General features: G+C 31.6%; 2 protein-coding genes across 3 annotated transcripts; one reads left to right on the forward strand and one right to left on the reverse strand.

The window, feature by feature from the left end:
* The first annotated feature begins 7892 nt into the window (after positions 1-7892).
* On the forward strand, positions 7893-10683 carry LOC137823707 (Protein kinase superfamily protein). The gene is made up of 3 exons (XM_068628941.2): positions 7893-8716; positions 9504-9626; positions 9895-10683. The coding sequence occupies exons 1-3, from the start codon at positions 8093-8095 to the stop codon at positions 10465-10467; spliced, it is 1320 nt and encodes a 439-aa protein (XP_068485042.1). The 5' UTR covers positions 7893-8092; the 3' UTR covers positions 10468-10683.
* Positions 10684-15103: 4420 nt separating this feature from the next.
* On the reverse strand, positions 15104-18686 carry LOC137810962 (putative serine/threonine-protein kinase PBL9). 2 transcript variants are annotated; one of them, XM_068612482.2, is made up of 8 exons: positions 18235-18686; positions 18028-18093; positions 17178-17536; positions 17020-17055; positions 16550-16685; positions 16329-16471; positions 16108-16231; positions 15104-15767 (listed from the first exon to the last, which is right to left on the reverse strand). In XM_068612482.2, the coding sequence occupies exons 2-8, from the start codon at positions 18059-18061 to the stop codon at positions 15331-15333; spliced, it is 1269 nt and encodes a 422-aa protein (XP_068468583.2). In that variant the 5' UTR covers positions 18062-18093; positions 18235-18686; the 3' UTR covers positions 15104-15330. The 2 variants fall into 2 exon arrangements, with proteins under 2 accessions (XP_068468583.2, XP_068468590.2); XM_068612489.2 differs by lacking the exon at positions 17020-17055 and having other exon boundaries at positions 18235-18619.
* Between the last annotated feature and the right edge of the window lie 3847 nt (positions 18687-22533).

A 22533-nucleotide genomic window follows, 5' to 3' on the forward strand; every position in this document is an offset into this window, starting at 1 on the left:
TGAGATTTGTGTGTGGTTAAAATATTATGTCAATTTAGTTAAAAGAAATATGAATTATTTTATCACACATACTATTATCTTTAAAATGAAGTAAATTTAATTCCCTATTAATATACAATTTAATTATTAATAGAAACTGTTGACGTATGTAATAAAGTAATACGCATGAAAGATTCAATATTAATCTTATTATTGGTTTTTCTATATAAATAATAAATTAATATTATAATCACTTATAAATATTAATAGTGAACTAATATTATTTAGTTTTAGACTATTATTATAATACAATTATAATTAAAATCTATAAAAATCAAAATTACATATATATTCACCAAGTTATAGAACCTATGAAACTTGAATACCGACACTCATATGACACCGGCACAAATGTCCAATTCAAAAAGTATTTATTAGGTTTCTAACAATTCTAGTACGGTTATAACACAATTTTAAAAAATCAGTCATGAAAAACATCTTTCGGTTTCAGAAAATAATCTGAAACATATTTGTGCACATAAATCTGTATTGTCAATTTATATAATTCATAATTATATAACATATAGATTTGTGTTCCCGTTTCCTACATTTTAGAGATTTCACGTATCTCCATATTCGTATCAGTATTGTATCAATATCCGTGTCCGTAGTATATAGATAGGAAGTGAAAATTAATTTAAATTTTTCTTTTTTCTTTAAAGTGTTCCTCGTTAATGGCAGCGGAAAGAATTCAGAGTAGAGTGAATTTAAATTTATAAATTTTTAACCCAGTCAATATTAATGGATAAATTATAATTACATTATTTATCTCGTCTGTGTATTTTTGGGGCTCTAGGTCAGTAATTTGTAGATTCTGTCCCTCTTGTTTATTCTCTTTCATTTTTATCGATTTTTTTTTTTTGTCTTTTTATAGTAGTGTATTTGTCCTTCTTGTAGTTTAGATGTGTTATTTTTATTCTTTCATTATTTTTTTATTATTTAAGATTATTCTTTTTATATTTAGTATTTTTAAAAGTGAGTATCACATCATGTTATTAAAAATATTCAATTTTCTGATTATATTAAGATAATTATAATAAATCATTTCAAATTATTCGTCCTCCCAACTATGGTATAAATCGTTTCTCAATCTTATGCGTAGTCCTCTACATTTGAAATAATTCACAGCCTCCAACCTCAAACCGATTTAAACATTTTATTTTATATATTAATAATATTATAATTAGTATTCATATTTCTAATTGATTAAAATATATAATTTGACTGAGGCATGAACTTGAGACGGTTAAATATTAGTATTTTTAAACTGCGTGACTTTTTTAATTTATTTTCCTTTAACTTAAATATGACTAATTTGATTGCAATCCATTAAATATGCTAATTCCTCGACATTTTTTAAGATAATCCAATTACAATTAATATATAGACTAAACTAAAAAACTTAATAAATCTATCATCCTTATCTTATAAATATTAAGTTGTAAAAGTTCTTTAAGATAATTTAATTATTGAAATCTAGTAGGTTTCTAAAAATAATTTAATAAATCTATCATCCTTCTATTTTTTTTCAAAATATAATTAAGGATTAAATAAAAATTAAAATATACATTTTTTATCAACAAATAATGAATAAAATAAAATGAGACATTTCAGGGATGTCTCAATCCTTATACACAAAATAACCAAAGTCAACCTATTCAACACCTATCTTTTAGGCTATACAAACCTACAAACCAAACCTCAAATGAAAGGAATGACAAACCACACCAAAAGACACCTTGTACTACCCTATCCGAGTTCATACAACCAGTCTTTAGTCTAAACAATACACATAAAATAACCCTACTACAACCAAAAGACTAAAAACACGGTTACAAATCACAATACAAATCAAAATCTCTCACCCATAACCAGACCCACAACACCATGCCAAAAAGAACCTTCTTCAATACCTAAAGTACCCTTACCTGCCTGCCAACATGTTCGGTATTTGTAAAACCGGTTCAAAACCCACCACAAGAGATAAAACAAAAATCAAAACTTACCTTTCAATATACCAAAATCTAACTCACAACCTGTAACCAATAACAAACCTCTTTGTTAATCATAGACCAACGTTAATGGTACCCAAACCATAAATACGATATAAGATAGTTATTTATAATATACATACCAAATTGGAGAATTTATTTTATATATTGATATAGTTATTTATAATTTTAAAATATAATTAAAAATAAAATAGGAATATAAATGTATATATACATTGTTTTAGATGTATATAATAATAAAACGGATTTGTAATATTTTTATAATTTTTAAAGTAAACCAGTAACGTGCAACTAAAAGAGAAACGAGTTATAAGTATATAAAAATTAAAAGAAAGTATTTTAAATATGTTAATCAACACATAAGAAATATCTAGCAAAGAAGAAGTCAGTGATGAAGGAACAACGAAATAATATCAATTAGAAAATTATAATTTTAAGACATTTTTAAATTCTTTTATGGAGTCTTTTAAACACTTATGAATGAAACATTATTTTTCAAGACTTAAAAAAAAGCATCTAGAGAGAATCTAGTTTTTTTTTTTTTAAATTATGTTTGTTGGGCCTGAAAGAATCAAACTATAAATTTACTTTTATCATTTCCGAGGCTGCTTCTTCCTGCACCTCCATACCTTCTTGTGCCACCCCCATAAATTTTTCTTATTCCAAAAATACCCTTTTTAATATTCCGGATTACATAATCCGGAAGTCTTTTTCTAGATTCAAAATTAGCTTCCGGATTATGTAATCCGGAAGTCTTTTGTGATTAGCTTCCGGATTACATAATCCAGAAGTCTTTTCTATACATAAGATTAGCTTCCGGATTATGTAATCCGAAAGTCTTTTTTCAGATGTGTTATTAGCTTTCAGATTACATAATCCCAAAAGTCTTTTCTAAATATGAAATTGACTTCCGGATTATGTAATCCAGAATTTATCCGGATTACATAATCCATAGGTTTATTATTTCAAATCCAAGGGGTGAAAAAAAAAGGTAAAATGGTATTTTCATATTTAGTATGGGGGTGGCACAAGAAGGTATGGAGGTGTAGGAAGAAAGAGTCATTTCCGAATAGCAGTTAGATTTGGGCCTTCAACAATGCCCAGACAATGAAACCCTAAATTCCCTGAAAACAATCTACAGAACCTAATACCTATCAAATACTATGAAAATCAAGTATCCATCATCACAACCCACTCATGCAATACACACACACACACACACATATATATATATATATATATATATATATATATATATATATATATATATATATATATATATATATATATTCATACAGATCAACAAGAAAATCTCATAATAAACAGTAGGAGTTTCAACTATCCAAAAAAACTTAAAGAAAAGCTTTATTTCACGTGGGAATCCTAAAACCTTTTTTATCCACTTAAAAAATATATTAGATACATAAATTATTTAAAAAAATAAACTAAACAATCTAAAAATTTTACCTTTTAAAATACATAAAAATTAGGTTAAATATGTTTTTTTTCTCTACTTTTACGTAAAATTATTAATTTTAGTCTAAACTCTAGATCTTACGAATATTTGTAATAAAGAAACTATTGAAATGAGTCATTGTTGTTTTTTTAAGTGATAAACAAATCTCTTATTTATACTAAGATGTTAAAATATTTTATGTTTATTCATCATGTTATAATTTCATAATATAATGAGACTCTCTTCGTTAGGTGAAAAAATCGAATAAGAACTCATTAGAATAATTTTCTTAATCCAATAGCTATAATACAAAACACATATTTAATCGTAAAAACTATAACATTAGGAAACTTCAGAGTAAGAATTTATACAAACATGAAACATTTGACACAATGAGCATAATTTATTATATGAAAGAAGGAATTTTACTTAAGAAAAAACAACACAACCTTGCATGCGTAGTTATCAATTAGCATCACTCTGTCTTATTTATAGTGATGATGATTAAGCAAAAGTACACTTGAAGTTTAAGTCATGTCCATAATTATATTGGCGTCAATGCTAATCACACTTAATTACCTTCATTTTTTATATAATGACCTTCTGTCCCTACATCATGAAACCAAACATAATATCATTAACTTTTACTAAATAAATACTGGAATGTGCAATTGTGCTCCATGAATTTTTTTTTTAGTAGAACAAGGTATTAAGACTTTTGCCTACTTCATGGCGGCTTATATTTTTATATTACTTTGTGACCATGGTAGTCTTGCACTTTTCTATTTTCCTTTGAAAAGTCAATTCGGTAATTGTATTTATATTTTTTATTTGAATAAAAAATACTTATTTGTTAGCATATGCTTTTGTGTCGTCCAGAACATGTGTTGTTAGTCGGTATCGATTGAATGACACAAGGTTAAGTATATTTATTAAAGTGTGTATTAATGGTAATTAAATGATATAGAAATTCGGTAATATAAGTAGTAATTGCAACATACGTCTTAAGAAAGGTTCAATCATGAAATGGTCCATCAGATCCTATAAATAAATGTTACAACAAAAACAGAGTTAAGTCATTATTATAACATTTATTGTATACGAATACCGAACATTTACTTGAGAGTCAGAGAACCTCTTACATTGTCTTCTTGATTGAGAATTGAAAGCCCGAACGACTGATGAAGGAGGACGAGAGCGATCGAAGAAGGATATTCAATTGTTGAACAGATGAATACTACTTTCTCAAAAGAAACAAAAACAAATTTATTTTCTTTACTTTTTAAAAAATACTTTTAGTTTTTTTTAAGAATACCGAACACTTACTTGAACGTTAGAGAATCTTTTGTATTGTTTTCCCGATCGAAAACAGAAAATCTAAACAACGGAAGAAAGAGAACGAAAGCAATCAAAGGAGAAGATTCAATTGTTCAACCGATAAATATTACTGAAAAAAAATAATATTTTCTTTACTTTTAAAAAACTTTTTAGATATTTTTTTAAGGATAAAATAGTGGAAATAGTAGAAATAGTGGAAATAGTAGAAATAGTGGAAATAGTAGACTAGGTAATATTTGAAGAAATGATGATGTGATTTGAAGGACTTAATAGATAAGAGAAGACTGTCCAAAAAGAAAAGCAAAATGTGTGCAAAATTTCACAGCACACTTTGGTTTCAGCTACTCCATGAAATGGGCCCCACAATGGTGGCCGGTGAATGCGATGATGAATTCTGATTCGGCGGCTCCCAAGTCGCACACCAATGGCATCGCATGAACAGCAGCCACAATGATCAACGGTAACCATAAAATTCTAACTCTTTTGTTCCATGTTCCGGAAACATGCAAAGGAGAAAATAAATAATAATTTTTTTATAAGTCATATAAATTTTTAAATAATTACAATAAAGCAGCAATGTATAATGATTTATGAGTAAATAAATATCTACAATTATTATTTTATGTATTATAGTTGATAGTGTACTTTATCAAAAACATCTCATAGTTGTTGGAACTTTAATAAAGAGAAGATTTCCTCCTATAAATACTCTAACTTTATGATTTTTCTAATTATAGTTTTGGTATATATTATTTAATATCGCGACAATAACTAACACCATTAAATTAAAAATTATGAGCACATGTAATATAAATTCTATTCGTTTAATAGAATTTATTTCGACAGTATCGGAATTTAAATTTTGTCTGTAAATTAATGTTGGTATAACTTTATAAAACTAAACCTTTAGTCTTAATTTTATAAATTCTTTGTTCTTGTCTACAATTTTATGAAGCATTATTCACCTCATTAAAATATGATTAAAGACTTGAAATAACCAAGTTTTGGAAGATTAAGCACAGGTTAAAAATTATGAATTTAAATATTGAAAAAACATGCATTTACAATCTTATAATTTAAATTTAATATATATTAAAGTAGACAAATTTCCCCCGCACTTCCATATATTTATTGCATTTTCATATTTTTTTTATTTTTTATAATATTATTTTAAGTATGGTAGAGAGTGTGATGTCTTATTCTTTATTTATAAGTGATAATGGTTTGTGGTGACTAGGGATGAGATACCCTTTGTATTACTTTTTTAGTGTTGTGGTTGTGTTTTAGTTCCTTTACTTTTTTTAGAGTCACAAAATAAAAATATATATATTAGTGAGGTGTAAAAATAGAGTATAAAATTAAAAACAAATTATCTTCAAATTGGGGAACATCAAATACAACAAATTTTCTAGTTAATCCTCTCACACACGTTCAAAAGATGAAATTGTTCTCTCAAACGTCATGATTGAAGAAAATGGAAGTGTTATAACTGGAAGAAAGGTAGGGGTGCAAGGTGCAACTGATATTATTTAAAATTATTTAAAAAGGTTTTAAACTGACTTTTTATCATTAATATGGAGATGTAAGAAAAGGTATGAAAGTGGGGGAAAATTTTCAGTAAATAACTTTAAAGACTTGGTCCTAAGGAATGAAAGAAAACAAATACAAAAACTACACGTTCTATTATAATATACTTTCCTTTTGTTGTAATTTTATTTTCTTTCTCATTCTACCAAAAAGCCAATATTATCCTTCCACTTTAGAAATAACTTAGGCTTTATTTGGGAGAGTGTGGGAATGAAAATGGAGAGATATGAGGAGAAAGAGAGTGAAAAATTGTATTGTTTGAATGTAGAGAAAATGAGTAAAAATTGAATGGATTTGAGTAAAAAAATTGTTTTCCCCCTCTCCCCTCCCGATTCTTTCTTTACAAATAAGCTAAATTCCTCTAATGCAAATTGATAGAATAACTTCCCTTTGTACAATATAGTTATTTGCATATATAGTTATTTGTACAATTTTTTTAGAAATAATGTTGGAAATCTTAATCAATTAAAAATTATGATATTTCATATAATATAAATGAATGCAAACTCACTTATAAGTTAATTTAATAAAATAAAATTAAACTTAAAATCTCCACTATCATATCACTATGATCCATAAATATAGTATTACCAATTAACAACTACATTTCTTAATAACTAAGATATAAAATATTTCAATAACATAATTTAATCTATATATTTTATTTCATCACTCATGATAAAATAATAACACATAATTCATCTTTCTCTTTAAAAAAACATATTAAATTATATTTCCACAATGTTAGGTGTACAAAGGTTTTATTATTTTTCAATATAAATATTTATTACTTTTGAATAAACTAGCTTGACTTAACAGAAGAATTTGACTCTTTGAATAATATGTACAATGTCATAAGTTCAGTCTGAGAAAAAGCATTTTTACTAGTCTTGTTAATTACGTTACTTTGTAGAAATAGTCGTTTTAAACTCTTTTTTTTACCAAAATCAAGACAACCATTTAACTTTTTTATTTTTAAATGTTTATCTATTATACATATTTTAATTTTTCTGTTTCATTATATACATATAAGTTTCTTACTTTATATCAATTAAATTAGGAGTATAATTGGAAAAAGTAGATATCTATTTTGAAATTTAAAAATCACAAATAAAAAAACAAAACAGATCATCAAAGGAATTGTGAATAATTTTTTACAAAATTTTGTTTACTTTCTTTTGAGCTATATAATTTTCATTTATAGAACTTGAGATCTTTAAATAATCTAAATCCAATTTTAGCCGGACTGTAATTACAATTTATTAGGTTAAAATATATTTAGGTATTTATCATTTCAAACTAATGGAAAGTTTCGGTTTTTTTAAAACGCTTCTTCTACACTGAACTGAATATTTGTCAGTTTTTTTTAAACTAATACATTAAATATGACAATATAATTAATAAATATATTTAATGAGGCATTTGTGACAGTTTTTATATTGATGCAATTGGCATAATAAATTAAGTAAAATTGAATGATAGAGTAATAAAACATTAAATGATAGAGGAAAAAAACATTTAATTTTATCCCTATTAGTAGTATTAGTCTTGATCTTCTTCATGTTTCACTTCATCATTCTGAGTCTGAAAACAATGAAACGTTGAAACGGAAGAGAGAGCGAATTGGAATGATTTTGGGTTTGTTCATTGGTTTCTGCAAATGAAGTGCTTCTACTTCTCCAACGTTGACGACGACGATTGCGTGGCAGCGGCACCGAGTTCGCGCTGTTCCACTTCGCGCGTGTCGTGGGCGCGTTCGCTCAGTCTCATGGACACGCGCAGCCGCTCCAACTTCGACTCCGACTCCACGGAATTCTCCGACACGGTGGACTTCCATCACTTCCTGGTCCAGCGCCGTGCCAACGACCTGCGCCTCTTCCCCTTCTCAGCGCTGAAGTGTGCCACGCGCGGGTTCAGCCGCGCCCTCCTCGTAGGCGAGGGGGGGTTCGGGTCCGTGTACCGCGGCGTGGTGGAGGAAAAGGAGGTGGCGATCAAGCAGCTGAACCGCAACGGGCAGCAGGGCCACAAGGAGTGGATCAACGAGGTGAATTTGTTGGGAGTGGTGAAGCATCCTAATCTGGTGCGGTTGGTAGGGTACTGTGCTGAGGACGATGAAAGAGGGATTCAGAGGCTTCTGGTTTACGAGTTTATGCCGAATAAGAGCCTGGAGGAGCATCTCTTGGCGCGAGTCCCTTCCACGGTGCTGCCTTGGGGGACCAGGTTGAGAATTGCGCAAGATGCGGCTCGGGGTTTGGCTTATCTTCATGAAGAAATGGATTTTCAGGTACTCTAAGTGTGATGGATTGTGACTTTGCTTTGTCGTGTCGTCATTTGTGTGATTTTCTTTCAAAACGAACATGTGGGTCTTTGTGGTTAAATTGGAAAAATTGCGTACTTGATGTTGGCTGTGTTTATTGATTTTACTGAATTCATTCATTTTGGATAACATTGAAGTGGTATATATGTGGCGGATGGATGGATATCTTTTAAGGAATATGATACTTGGTATAGAATTTTTGTCATGGATTGGTAAAGTGAATGCATGTTGCTTCATACCAATGGGTTTAGTTTTGGTGTGGAATCAAGTTTGAGAGATGAGGATTATTTAGAAGTAAAAGAGAATGTAACACGAGGGAAATTAGAATTATTAGGTGGGCAGATTTGCATATGGGTGTACCAAATGAACAACCAAACTGAGCAGGAAATCGTTGATCTGGATTCGTGCAATTAATGACTTTTTAAGTGCTCTTTTATATGAAATTTTTGTTAGTGAAGCAAATGTTGAGAATTGATTTCTTTTTTCTTTTGTTTAGGATTTAGAGTGAAGTAGAAATATAGAAGAGTTGTGAAGATTGAAGAGTTTTATGACTTGGACATTCATCTTTGGCATTTTTAGCATTAACAGTGGTTTACAAGCCCCACCAGATTTTGGCACGACTTAATTATTTTTTATGTTTGTGGATGGTTTGTAGTGTGGATAGATATCTTTTACAGCATTTTACATCTGCTAAAAACCATAGAGAACTTTTGTTGAAACACACTATTGATTATTGCCACTATTACTGGTGCAGCTAATATTTCGGGATTTTAAGGCGTCCAACATCCTGCTGGATGAGAACTTCAATGCAAAGCTTTCTGATTTTGGACTGGCTAGGCAAGGACCTTCAGAAGGGTCTGGCTATGTTTCAACAGCTGTAAGAATTTGTCTGTACTCTGGGGAAAATTCATTATATTCTACAACTATACATAACATTGTTTGGAAATTAAAAGATTTGCATTATTAAATCAGATCAATGTGTCTTCTGGCTTCTTATTTTCAGCAAATTAAACTATATTTTACCATTTTTCTATGTGAACAAGTCCAATTTATGAAAAGCCAATGATGATCTGAAGTCTGAATATTTGTTTTTGATCCTGATATTTTGCTGCTATGCAAAATAAATGACTTATTTCTTTGCAAAGGTTGTTGGTACCATAGGTTATGCTGCACCAGAGTATGTTCAGACTGGTAAGCTAACTGCTAAGAGTGATGTGTGGAGCTTTGGTGTAGTTCTTTACGAGCTTATCACTGGGAGGAGAGCTGTAGAGAGAAACCTACCTAAAACTGAACAAAAGCTTTTAGAGTGGGTTAGACCTTATGTTTCTGATCCTAGGAAGTTCCATCATATTGTAGACCCTCGACTTAAGGGACAATACTGCATCAAATCAGCTCATAAAATTGCAATCCTAGCAAACAAGTGCCTCATGAAACAGCCAAAGTCTCGCCCAAAAATGAGTGAGGTGGTTGACTCTCTTGGAAGCATTATTATTGAGACAGATACTCGGGATGAATGCTTCCCTCAAGCTGCTGTAGCCGCCCGAGAAGAAAAAGAAGAGAAGATATCTGTAGAGGAAACTGAACCTGAACCAGCTAAACAAGGGAACAATTACCTGAAGAAGGTTTTTGAATTCAAAGACATGGTCAGCTTAAGAAACAAGTCTATTGGAAGGTTGGATTGGAAAAGTTGGGCGCCTGGACTAGTAAGAAGTTGGTGACTAAGTGACCTCACAGTCAGTCACCTGCAAATCGCAAATCCGCAATGTTTGTTGATCACATAGTTTTCAGTCAGTGAAATCAACATTGTCAGGCACACCGTTAACAGCTGGTATATACCCAATTTTGTACCAATTAATAATGTTATGTACAGCTTAATTTTAAGGAAACTTATAATTTATTAATGATTTTGCCTTCGCATACTAACAACGAATTTAGTCATGCAAATCAATATTTTAGCAATAACTGGAATTAAATGTTTCATCTGTACTTCTTTGAGCCTTGCAAACTAGCATTTATCATGTTTTTTTATAAATAAAAAAAGTTACTGGAAATATTTTATCAATAAAACAAGGTCAGCTTATAGCGCATTGGTTTCACTTCTGTATGTTTCATTTAATGTAAATATGCAATTAGGTTTCTTTTGGGCTTCTGTGTGAAATATTTGTTCTTTATAAATGCTAGCCTTTATGTAAACAAGGTTCTTTATATAACTCTATTCTATCTTTAAATGTAATAGTATTCAAATTAAGGAAAAAATATATTAATTTCCTCATTTATATTAAGATTATTTGTAATATTTTAATATTTTTTTTATCTTTTATTTATTTGTTTATATATTTGATGCTGTATATATAACTTCTCTCCTTTTTATGCGTATAATAAATAAGATTTTTTTTTTCCTTTTTCAGAACATACAATCAGATCCACTTTAAATACTAGAAGTTTTAAAATAACAGATTAATAGATATTTTTCAATAATGTTAGATACATTGTATACATCTAACTATTAATAAGATTTGTTTGGTAAATGACTTTTTTAGTTCCTTAAAAAAAACGAAGTTCCGTGGTTTGTTCGTTTTCAAAATTTCAAGATTGGATTTGGAAGTTCACACGCAAAATGGTTGAATGAAATAAATTTACATTTAATGAAAACTTCAAAATAGAAGTTTACACGCACTAGTTAAGGGTGTCCTGCAATAAATTTACATTCAATTGATGGAGGAGTTAATTTATTAGGGTCTTTATAAGGAGTATCTTTAGGTCAACATTCAACATTTGTCATATTTTATTATTAGCAAAAATTTGTGACAATTTTGGCATTCAGAAGAACCTGAGAGAATAAAATAAAAACATCTTCACATCAGTTTGAAGAAACTTATGTAGGTACTCAACTTCATTTATCACCGATTTTTCTTTATGGTTGTTCCGTGAAAATCATAAGTCGGATACAAACATCGTTGAATCTTCCAGAGCGTGTCCAAAACTTGTCTGATTGATCGTGAATCTTGCATGAAGTCATTGTTCAATGTGAATCAGGACAAACGGTCCTAGTGATTTCGATTTGAATACAACGAATTTTCCACAATTCCCACCTTGGGAACCCCGAAAATAACACCGAGAATTTGCAAAGGTTCCAACTTAGTACAATACACACTAGAGGATAATTGTTGTTTAATAATCCAAAAATTAGAGTTAGATAATTATGTTGAGATGTAAACAGGAAAATACACTTACAGAGATTTCATATAAATAATTACACTCGTGTATTCTTTACACTGTGAATGAGAAGGCCTTTTGTTATTCTCCAACTATTTTGTGAGTGTGGCCCATTTGTTTAGCTAATCCTAACAAGTTGGTATTAGAGCTTGTTTAGGAAAGGGACCTGTGAGAGTGAGAGAGCACCATTGTTAGTGAGTTGAAGCATTGCTGCGAGTAAGTTTCCATGGCTGCTGCGAGTACCCTACCTAGGAACCTCCGTATATTTGATGGGGAAGGCTATGATTATTGGTGTGTGAAGATAGATACCATTCTTAAGTTTCAAGAATCTCCAAAGAATGTCTCAGAAGAACAGAAGCATGCATATAAAGAGAGCAAGAGGTTGGATTCCAAGGCTCGAGTTTTGCTGCATTCGTGTGTTTCCACAATGGTTTTCCAAAATTTTTCCAAGTCTACAATTTCAAAACAAGCATGGGATGCTCTAAAACAAGGGTACGGAAATTTTGGAAAAACAAAGAAGGTAAAGTTACAATCTCTTCGAAGGCAATATGAACTTCTTTCCATGACTGAGCAAGAGAGCATTGCGGAATATTTCAACAGAATCCAAGTTTTGCCAAATACGATGTGAGCTTGTGGTGAGATGGTGGATTGAGAGACATGAGCACAGAGTGATTGAGAGGAAAAGTAATGAGAGGTTTGCAGAACAGGCTTTGCAAGCCAGAACCAGTCAGAAGAATAGAGGTCGTGGTGGCCGAAATAAACGAGGTAGAGGAAGATCAAGAGGAGGCAGAAGTGGAGATTCAAATGGCTCCACTTCTCAAGATCATTCTTATGTTGGCTGTAGCAATGAGCAGGGAGAAAATTCAAACTCTAGAGGAGGCAATCAATATAGAGGGAGAGGTGGTAAAAAGAATCTTGATAAAAGAAGGGTGAAGTGTTATGACTGTGAAAAATTTGGCCACTACTCTTATGAGTGATGGTAGGGTAGTAATGCTAACAGAAAATGCAAGAAAGATGATGAGACTCTTCTAGCACAAGATGATCATGGATCTGATTCAGATCAAGTGCTGTTACTGGTGACCACAAACAGTGATGAGGATTGCTTTTTTTGGTATCTTCATACTGGGTGCTCAAACCACATGACAGGAAATAGGGACTGGTTGATAGATCTCAATCCAAATGTTAAAAACAAATTGAGGTTTGCTGACAACAACACAATTTCTGCAAAAGGAATATGGAAGATGATGATCACACACAAGGATGGAAAGATAGCATATATGCATGATGTAGTGTATGTCCTAACAATGAAGAATAGTTTACTTAGTCTGGGGCAACTGTTTGAAAAGGGCTTCACCATGGCAAAGCAACAAAATCACATTGAAATCTATGATTCCAAGCAAATGCTGGTACTCAAGGCGCCCCTATCCAAGAATAGAACCTTCAAAATCAACTTAGATGCTAATGCAATTCAATGCTTATCCACCATCAACACTGAGGAAGAAAGTTGGCTATGGCCTAATAGACATGTTCATTTAAACTTTAAAACAACTCAGCTGTAAAAAAATAGTGTGGTTTGCCACTGGTTTACTCCCCACATAAAACATGTGTGATAGGCAAGCAACCAAGGAAAGTTTTCAAGACTGCTACACCTCAAAGTGCTAAGTAACCTTTTAGTGTTCTCCATTTAGATGTACGTGGCCCTCTTGACACTACTCTTGTGGGGGTAACAAGTATATTCTGACCTTAGTTGATGAAATGACTAGAAAGATTTGGATATACTTATTGAAAGAAAAAGTTGAAGTGTTCTCCCTATTTTTGAAATTTTGTACGTTAGTTACAAGACAAATTGATTTGAAATTGAGGTTACTCAGAACAGATGGTGATGATGAGCATAATTCTAGGGAATTAAATGAATTTTGTGCTGCAAAAGGTATTGAAGATAAAATGACAACACCTTTCACGCCTCAACACAATGGTCTAACTGAAAGGAGAACTTGCAAAAGGTATTGAAGATAAAATGACAACACCTTACACGCCTCAACACAATGGTCTAACTGAAAGGAGAACTAGGACCTTGCTAGACATGGTCAGATGCATGCTGAAAGGAAAGGGGTTGCCTCATTGCTATTGGGGTGAGATTACTGCTACTTATGTACTAAATAGATGATACACAAAGAGATTTAAAACAGTTACACCTAAGGAAGCTTGGTATGGAGATAAGCTTGTTGTACAGGATCTTTGGGTCACTATGTTATAGACACATTCAAAATAAGAGAATATATGCTTCAGTTGCAAGGATGAAAACAGTTCGACTTGTGACTGCTATTGCTAGTTCTAAAAGTTGGATTGTGTGTCAGTTTGATGTTAAGTCAATCTTCCTCACTAGCCCTTTAGAGGAAGATGTATGTATTTTGCAGCCACCAAGATTTGAAATCAAGGGAAAAGAAAGTCTTGTATGGCCTTAAGCAAGCCTCTCGAGCTTGGAATAAGTTGATTGATACTTTCATATCCAAGGAGGGCTTTGTGAAGTGCATGATTTAATTGTCATAGGAAGTGTGCAGCTTGAGATTAAGCAATTTAAGGTGAAAATGAAATCAGAATTTGAAATGATTGACTTGGGAACTCTCAATTATTTCCTAGGTCTTGAAATTGTGCACACTTATAAGGGAATACTCCTACACTAATTTTATAAATAGTCGTAGTGACGTATTATTTATGTGAATGAGAAAGCCTCTTGTTTCTTTTCAACTATTCTTTGAGTATGCCCTATTTGTTTAGCTAATCCTAACAATAATCTATAAACAGACACATGTGACTTTTCACTCAATGGACCCATGGTTTTCCAACTTGCAGTAATCTACATTGTAGTTCCGGTAAGACACTTTTATTTGATACTTCTTTTTTATCTATAGTGAGCTGTTTTTGATGTGAACCATTCACTGTGGTATTATATTCATATTGCACAACAAAATCTACCCTGTATTCTTTCACCATGATGGAAAAAAAATCCTTCCAGGATATCAATTCATATCTCAAACTCTCACTGATTTCACTTTGTCCAAAATTATGCCCATATTTACAAGAAAGAAATCACAGATAAGTTTCGCTACAAGTTCTATGTGAAAATGCACATTGCAATTAAGTTTAACAACATAGAGAAGGAACACTGCTTACCAATATTGAAAAACAACAAAATTGAGCTAACCAGAGCTACACAAGAAAGTATCTGCAGTTCCAGATATTTTGACTAATGTTACAAACAGAACCTAAAATATGTACATGCAATAATACTAAGATATGTAAAGCCTATTACATAAACATGTGTGATATGAACGTGTTCAAGTTTATGTGGTAACATGCAATTTTCAAGGACGTGTATTTGCAATGTCATGTGAGAGAGGGGAAACTGAAGTTGTAACGCTTCTACCATGGATTAAATCATCAGCACTTTTTCTACGACTACGAGAAGTATTCACAGAACGAATATGATGTACATGGGGAACCTGCAGCTGCTCCAAATCTGTGACAACTTCTTGCATGTTTGGTCTCAACTTAGATTCTGTTGCAAGGCATCGCATAGAGAGGGTAGCTACCTTAAAAGCCTCATCTATATCATATTGGCCTTCAAGACGGTTATCTAACACACTCAAAAGCTTTCTCTTGTTTGCCATGTATGGCTTTGCCCATTCCACCAAATTGTTCTGTCCTGATGGTCTGTTCTTGTCCACAGCCCTCCTGCCAGATAACAGTTCTAGCAGCACAACTCCAAAACTGAAGACATCACTCTTACCACTCACATGACCTTCACCAACATATATTTTAGTCAATCACCAAAATCATATTTAAAATGAGTTCAGAAGTGTATGTGCTAATGTAGAAACCAAAACATAAAGTTGTCAATATGGAAACACAATAAATAATTAGTTTTAATTTTCTTTTCTACAATGACAGAATCAGATTTGAATTGAAGATCTTATCTAAACCTGAATAAATGATAAGTTGAATCCTGATAAGCTTATGTACCTAATATGCATAAGAATAGTTGCCAAAGTACTGATGTTTTTCTAAATGTCAAGAACCAAATTAAGTAATAGTGCCAATTTTGAAGAGTGTATAAATATAAATATTTAAACGCACAATACCTGTGGCTAGATATTCTGGAGCTGCATATCCATAGGTTCCCATTACTCTGGTGGAGACATGACTTTTGTCACGTGTAGGTGCGTCCTTTAAGAGCCCCAAATCAGCAAGCTTTGCATTATAATTCTGAAGCAAACCAGCAAGGGAATCTTCAGATATGATATCTAAACAATTTTCTCTAATTATGAAACCTGATAACCATGGGTCTGTAAAGGGCACATACTGAATCCAGCAAGACATTTGAGGTCTTGAAATCTCGATATATCACTTTTGTTTCAGCACTGTGAAGAAATGCAAGCCCTTTGGCAGCACCAAGAGCGACTTTCAAACGCAGGCCCCAAGAAAGAGGTTGGAAATATGAGCCTCCTGTTGCAACAATGTTGCTGATGTTAGGCACACTTCACAAGGCCAACAATTTGAAAAGATAGGACATGAAGAACTCACTCATGAACAAGTGATTCTCCAAGCTACCACGAGGCATAAATTCATAGACCAGAAGACGGTCTCTATCTTCAAAGCAATATCCAATTAATTTCACTAGATGAGGATGAGAAAGCTGTCCTAGATAGTTTACTTCATCCTAACACAGAATAAATTTAAACACTGTAAGGCAAACCCATGTAAGGGAAGCACTTAATCCTCCTTGTTTTCCAAGTTTTCATAACATTATTGTTTGAGTGTGAATGTTTTTATATTACCAATAAATCAGAAATCATTTTTAGTAGAAAATAATAAACTTATCATGCATGAAAAAAAGTTGTAATTGAATGTCACTACAAACAACTTTTTCACTGCATGAGTGCATATATTATATGTTCATTGTTTACACCATACAAATCACTACACGCTTGATATGTAGTCATGTTAAAAAGTTGAGTTTAGTTTAGAAGAGAAACATGGATAAGATAAGGCACCTCGAGACCTGCTTCATGAGTCATACCATGCCTTGCCTATAAAGACAAATATTCTCAAACATGAATTCATAGTTAAGCATTTAATAGAGGCAGTGTTTGCTTCTTAGAAGTAAATCAAATCAAAGTGTTTAATGTTTAAAGAAATAGATTAAACTCACCAACCACTCCCCGTGACCTTGGAAGCTATCCTGGCTAAGTCTTTTCACAGCAACAACAACCCCCGTGCCAGGTTTGGTTGCAGAAAGTGAGTGATCGTCAATCCAGCCCTTAAAAACTGATCCAAAACCATTCTCTCCTAACACACTGTCCTTACGGAAATTTCTTGTGGCAGCTGTAAGTTCTGTCAAACTAAAGCTCTTCAGATTGGATGAATACAAGATCTCACCTCCACTCTGAAGGGTATGAGGCACCGAAACCTCAGAGACCTTACTAATTGTGCTACTGAGATCTTTCGTAATTTTACTACTTGGACTGCTGAGATCTTTGGCCTCGGCACTCACATGCTTTGAGTTTAACCCTGAGATGATATCATGGATATAGTCCAAGTTCAACTTTCATAAACTACATGGCATATATCAAACATATGGCACATTCATTCAGCTAAAAAAACTTGATGTTAGTTAGACAAAGTTATTCTTAAGAATTATATGAGTACATTTTGAAGAAAACAGTCAAATTCCCAAGGTTAAGACCAGATGAAATAATTGATTGAGTAGTTTCAATATATTGAAACGAGATATTTGGCCTCAAAGAATAACTGAAAGAGTGTTGTTGACAAACCAAACTCATTAAACAAGGGCTAGCAAGGAAGCCGGGCTTAGTTATGGCTAATTAAAATTTCCATGCAGTCTTATAAAACCACAGGGGATGAGAAGGAGCTGAAGTTGAGTAAGATAAAAGTGGAGAACACCAAAACCAATCAACACAAAGCACATGGATCCAAACTCGTTTCAAAAGCATGTAGCTAGGGTGCTAAAACAAAGGTAAAGAAAAAATTGGAATATATACCAGTTTTAGGTTTGGTGCTCAAACAAACTCCCATGATAGAAGGAATACTTCCTTCAGCCTTGTTGCCTGTAGATCACAACAAAGCAAGTTCATCCACATCAGGTCCAGCAGAAACCATGATCATGAATTGTAAAGAAGGAAAAAATGAAAAAAGAAAGATGTGATAAAAAAAATGGAAAGAAGAAGAAAAGAAAAGGCCAAGAAAACCTGTTTGAAGTAAAGCTGAATCAGGGGTTATAGGAAAAAGGAGAATAGAAGGAAGTACAGGTAGCCTACAGGGAGATGCAGGAAGCGAAAGACACAAGTTTGCTGACTTGTTAGGGAGGCATTAATATTAGTGTTAACTTGTGTGTGGCCCCTAGAGAGAGAAAACAGAAAGACCATTCAAAAGTTAAAGAACAAGTTGACCAAAGTTTCAGATAAAAGATTGGAAGGATTAGTAAAGACAAAGAGATAATAGGGAGGTTGAAGTGACTAAGGAAGGTGGGTATGTATGGCCATTCAAGTAGCATTGCATGGCTTGATGTAATGTAAGGGACTCCTTTTACTCCAGATTATACTCCATAACCAATTTTTGTTTTTTTTTGTGGAAGAGTATAATCTTGGTTAGTTATTTAACTTTGTACTGAAACCATAGAAAAGCTTATTGTGAATGGGGTGGATTATTATTTTATTTGGTTGGCATTGATTTATGATATCTGATAAGGTGATAGAATGTTTCCTGGTTTGGCTTTTGTTCTGTTCTGTTTGAGTGTGGATGGTTTGGAGGGTAGGGTCTTGCATCAAGTTGGAAGAAACCTTGGTTGTTTTGTAGCATGGCATGGACCACTTCAGCTTTTGCCACTTGCTGTTTTAATGTTGACCACACTTCACGCAAGTGAGCTCAACACGCTCACTACTCGTCATCCATGTCCCATATCGGAATATCCTAATTTTATAATACCCTCGTGTCATTTCCTAACTTTCTATTCTGATTCCCAAACGTCAAAAATATAATTTAGATTATTTTAATAATTAACTGTGCATAATTAAATATTATTATTGTTCTCGAAGAAAGTGGGTGGGAGTTGTGACTCCGAAAATAGAAGAGATAATAACATTGAGAATTTTTTCACTTGAGAAAACATTTTCAATCCATAGTCTACAAAATGTCTCTACTCTGTAGACCACTTAATCTCACATAAGAAAGATGAAATACAAAGTTTCTCTAACATTTCACTAAGATTTCTAATCTCACACTATGATGAATATCTATTCTCTCATTTACTTTCTATGTTGCTCTTCTTACTTGCTTGAATTTTTCTTCCTCACAAGTACTTTTTATTTAGATAATGAGAGAAAAATTTCTTCACAAAGAGATAATGGACAATTAATGCTTGTCACATTTTCAAGATCCCTTGAAAATACCATTTTCAAGAGAGATATAATTTCAAAACTTTGGAATGACCATCATTGGATATATTTAATGGATCAATTATTAAGATTCGTTGGTCATGTTCTCCATTAAATTAAGGAGGAATTCCTAACAGATAAACTTATCTGCAAAAGATTTTATGATGCTCAAGTCATTACGAGAATAAAGATTTATAAGTATATAAGTGTATCATAATTAAGTGAGTACTCCTTGTAGTTATAGATCCTTTTGGGTTTGAGTTGCGGTGTTGAAAATATATTTAAATAAATAAGAGATATTTGAAAATATGTTATTCAATCAATTATTACTATATAAATTATTACTTTGGAGTATCTAATTTGATTGAATTATGTCAAATCTTATTAGACTGCACTTGATTTGATTGAGTTTTTATATTATTATGCATATACATGCATTTTGGATATAGGTAGGTACATGAGCCTCCAAAGCTCGAAATCTAAAAGGAGGTGTGAATGGATTGATTTGAGGGATGAACGAGTTTGTAGTTTTAACATGTTTAGGTTTTCAGAGATAATCGTTGAAGTTGGATTTTGCACAACTCTTGTATGGTCTAGTTGAATTTTTAGTCGGTATGGCATGACTCATAATATTGGATTTTTGAACGATTTTCAAATGCATTAATGATGGGAGTTTATTAGTAATGATGAGGTTTTTTCTTTTTTCAAGATGTTTAATCATTTTGACAGTTAATACTCAACCTTCTCATGACACATTGGCCTAAGTAGTAACTATTTAAGTGGTGATATAATTGTGGCAAGGTGCATGACTATCATCTATTTAAGTGGTGATAACTATTTAGGGGTTGTTGTTGTTTTTATATGATCATTTCAACCCAATCTTTGGAAATTACTCAGGGTCAAGGAAACATAAAGAATTTAGAAGTTCAGTTGAGGATTTTGAAAACGAATCTTGTAGATGTCAGTGAATTAAAAGAGAAATTAAAAGAGGTTGTTGAATAAAGCAACTGCCTTCAAGAGGAGCTCGAGCAAATTCGTTAGAAGAAAATTGATCTTAAAGTAAAAAAATTTTAGCTAGTTCAAGTGTGTTTCACGGATGATATTCAATATTTTATACCGAGATGTTGTAAGAATTGCTTAAATCTCTTCTCTATAAATTTTTGTTTGTTGTATTTGAGAATGGAATATGGTAAATCATGTCTACACATCACATTTTTCAAAATAATTTATTTACCTGTTAAGTCATAATGGTTGTCAATGGTTCAACCTCTATCTACTTAGTAAAGTAATCAATGATAACTATAAGAATTTTACCTGTCATTTGACGATGGGAAATGGATCAAGTATATTCATTCCTCATGTTGTGAATGGTCATGGTGATGTTATCATGTGCAATTCCATTGTTGTGAATGGTCATGGTGATGTTATCATGTGCAATTCCATCATAGGTAACGTGTGAAGGGGGTCATACTTCTAATATTTTGATATTTTTCCATAAAAGCATGAATATCTTTCCAAAATGTTGGCCAATAATATCCCATTCTGAAAACTTATGACACCATTCATTGGACCCCAAGTACATTATGCATATTTCTCAATAAAGATAGATGAATATGTATTCATCCATTGTCATTTAGTCATTGTAGTATCTGAAAGAAAAATCATATTCAAAAAGGCTCTATCCATGTCCACAAAAATTATACTTAATTTTCAATTAGTTTTTGTTTGTCTAAGTTTGTTGAAATGTATTAAGATAATTAGTTTTCATATAAAAAAACGAGTATGCATCAAGATAGGAAAAAATAACAGAGATTTTGGTGTGATGCTCTTAAACTAAGATTCTTCTATATTTCTAATCCATGGAAGGACTCGAATTAGTCACAAAATTGACAACAATAATTTAAAATAATTGTGGATACTATTTTTGGGACGGTTTGGATGACTCATTAAATGTTGTTTTCTGGTCTGCTTTAGAATTCTGATAGGTTATATTTTCTGTGATAAAATTTCTGATAGGTTATATATATCAAATATAGAACAATATAAAAAGTTATCTGTTAAAATATCTATAGATTATTAGTCATTTCATAAGATATTATATTCAAGAATTTAAAACTTAATCAGTTGTCTTAATAATCTAACTAATTTCTTGTTCATTAATGAATGTGTAGTCCAATAAAGTCAACTATAATAAAGGTTTGATATTTGTCTCCTAGTCTACAGTGCTCATAAACAGTAACAAAATATCACGAAGTTACTGATAAAAAAAAAATTCTTCTGAATACTGAGTCAACTCTTATTTAACATATGAAGTGTAATCCAAATTTGTAAAATTTTAAAAAGACTAAAAAATATATTTTTCTGGGATGAAAAAGCAAAGTATATAGAACTCCGTAGACAATTTTAATCTTTTTAATTAAAAAAATATTTTCTCTGTTATTCGTCACGATTTTTCTTTAAATTTCTTTTTAATAAAAGGTATATAAATTATCTTAAATCTCAATTTTTAAGTGATATTATATTAAATATTTTTTTTCTATTTTTCCCTTTTTAACCTTTTGGACTATCTTTATTCTATTGATGTCCATTACACTTTGCCTTTGTCAAAAGCCCTGTAGCCATAGTTAAAAAAAAACAAAAAAAAAAATTATTTAAATATTTAAACAGATGCAGAACATTCAATGATCCATTTTTACATATTTAGAGTGCGATTGAGATATGATTTTTTTACTACTTGAATAAAATTACAGTCATAATAATTTTTTATTTGAATAAATTAGGTGGAAAATATTTTTAATATAATTAATTTTATTTGGATAAAAAAAAACAGCTTTTATGTAGTAAATTACGAAAAAATATATGTAGTTATGCTAAGGTTACCTCTCGAGCATTAGCAGAGGTACAACCTTTCATGTCCCAACTTTTATGCCAAAACAACATTTTCCAAATTTCATAATTTAGCTTCAAATAGAATTATAGTTAGCAAGGACATTGATTGCTAATAAAATATAGAGACAGGTACACATAAACATGTCATATTTTAAAATTTGGACAAATGGTTGGTTATTGTTGACACCAACTTCATCTTTTAGGTTAAAAAATATTACCACAAAT

This window comes from Phaseolus vulgaris, chromosome 11, assembly GCF_051622355.1.
Source record: "Phaseolus vulgaris cultivar YP4 chromosome 11, ASM5162235v1, whole genome shotgun sequence".
In the NCBI taxonomy this organism is placed as follows: domain Eukaryota; kingdom Viridiplantae; phylum Streptophyta; class Magnoliopsida; order Fabales; family Fabaceae; genus Phaseolus; species Phaseolus vulgaris.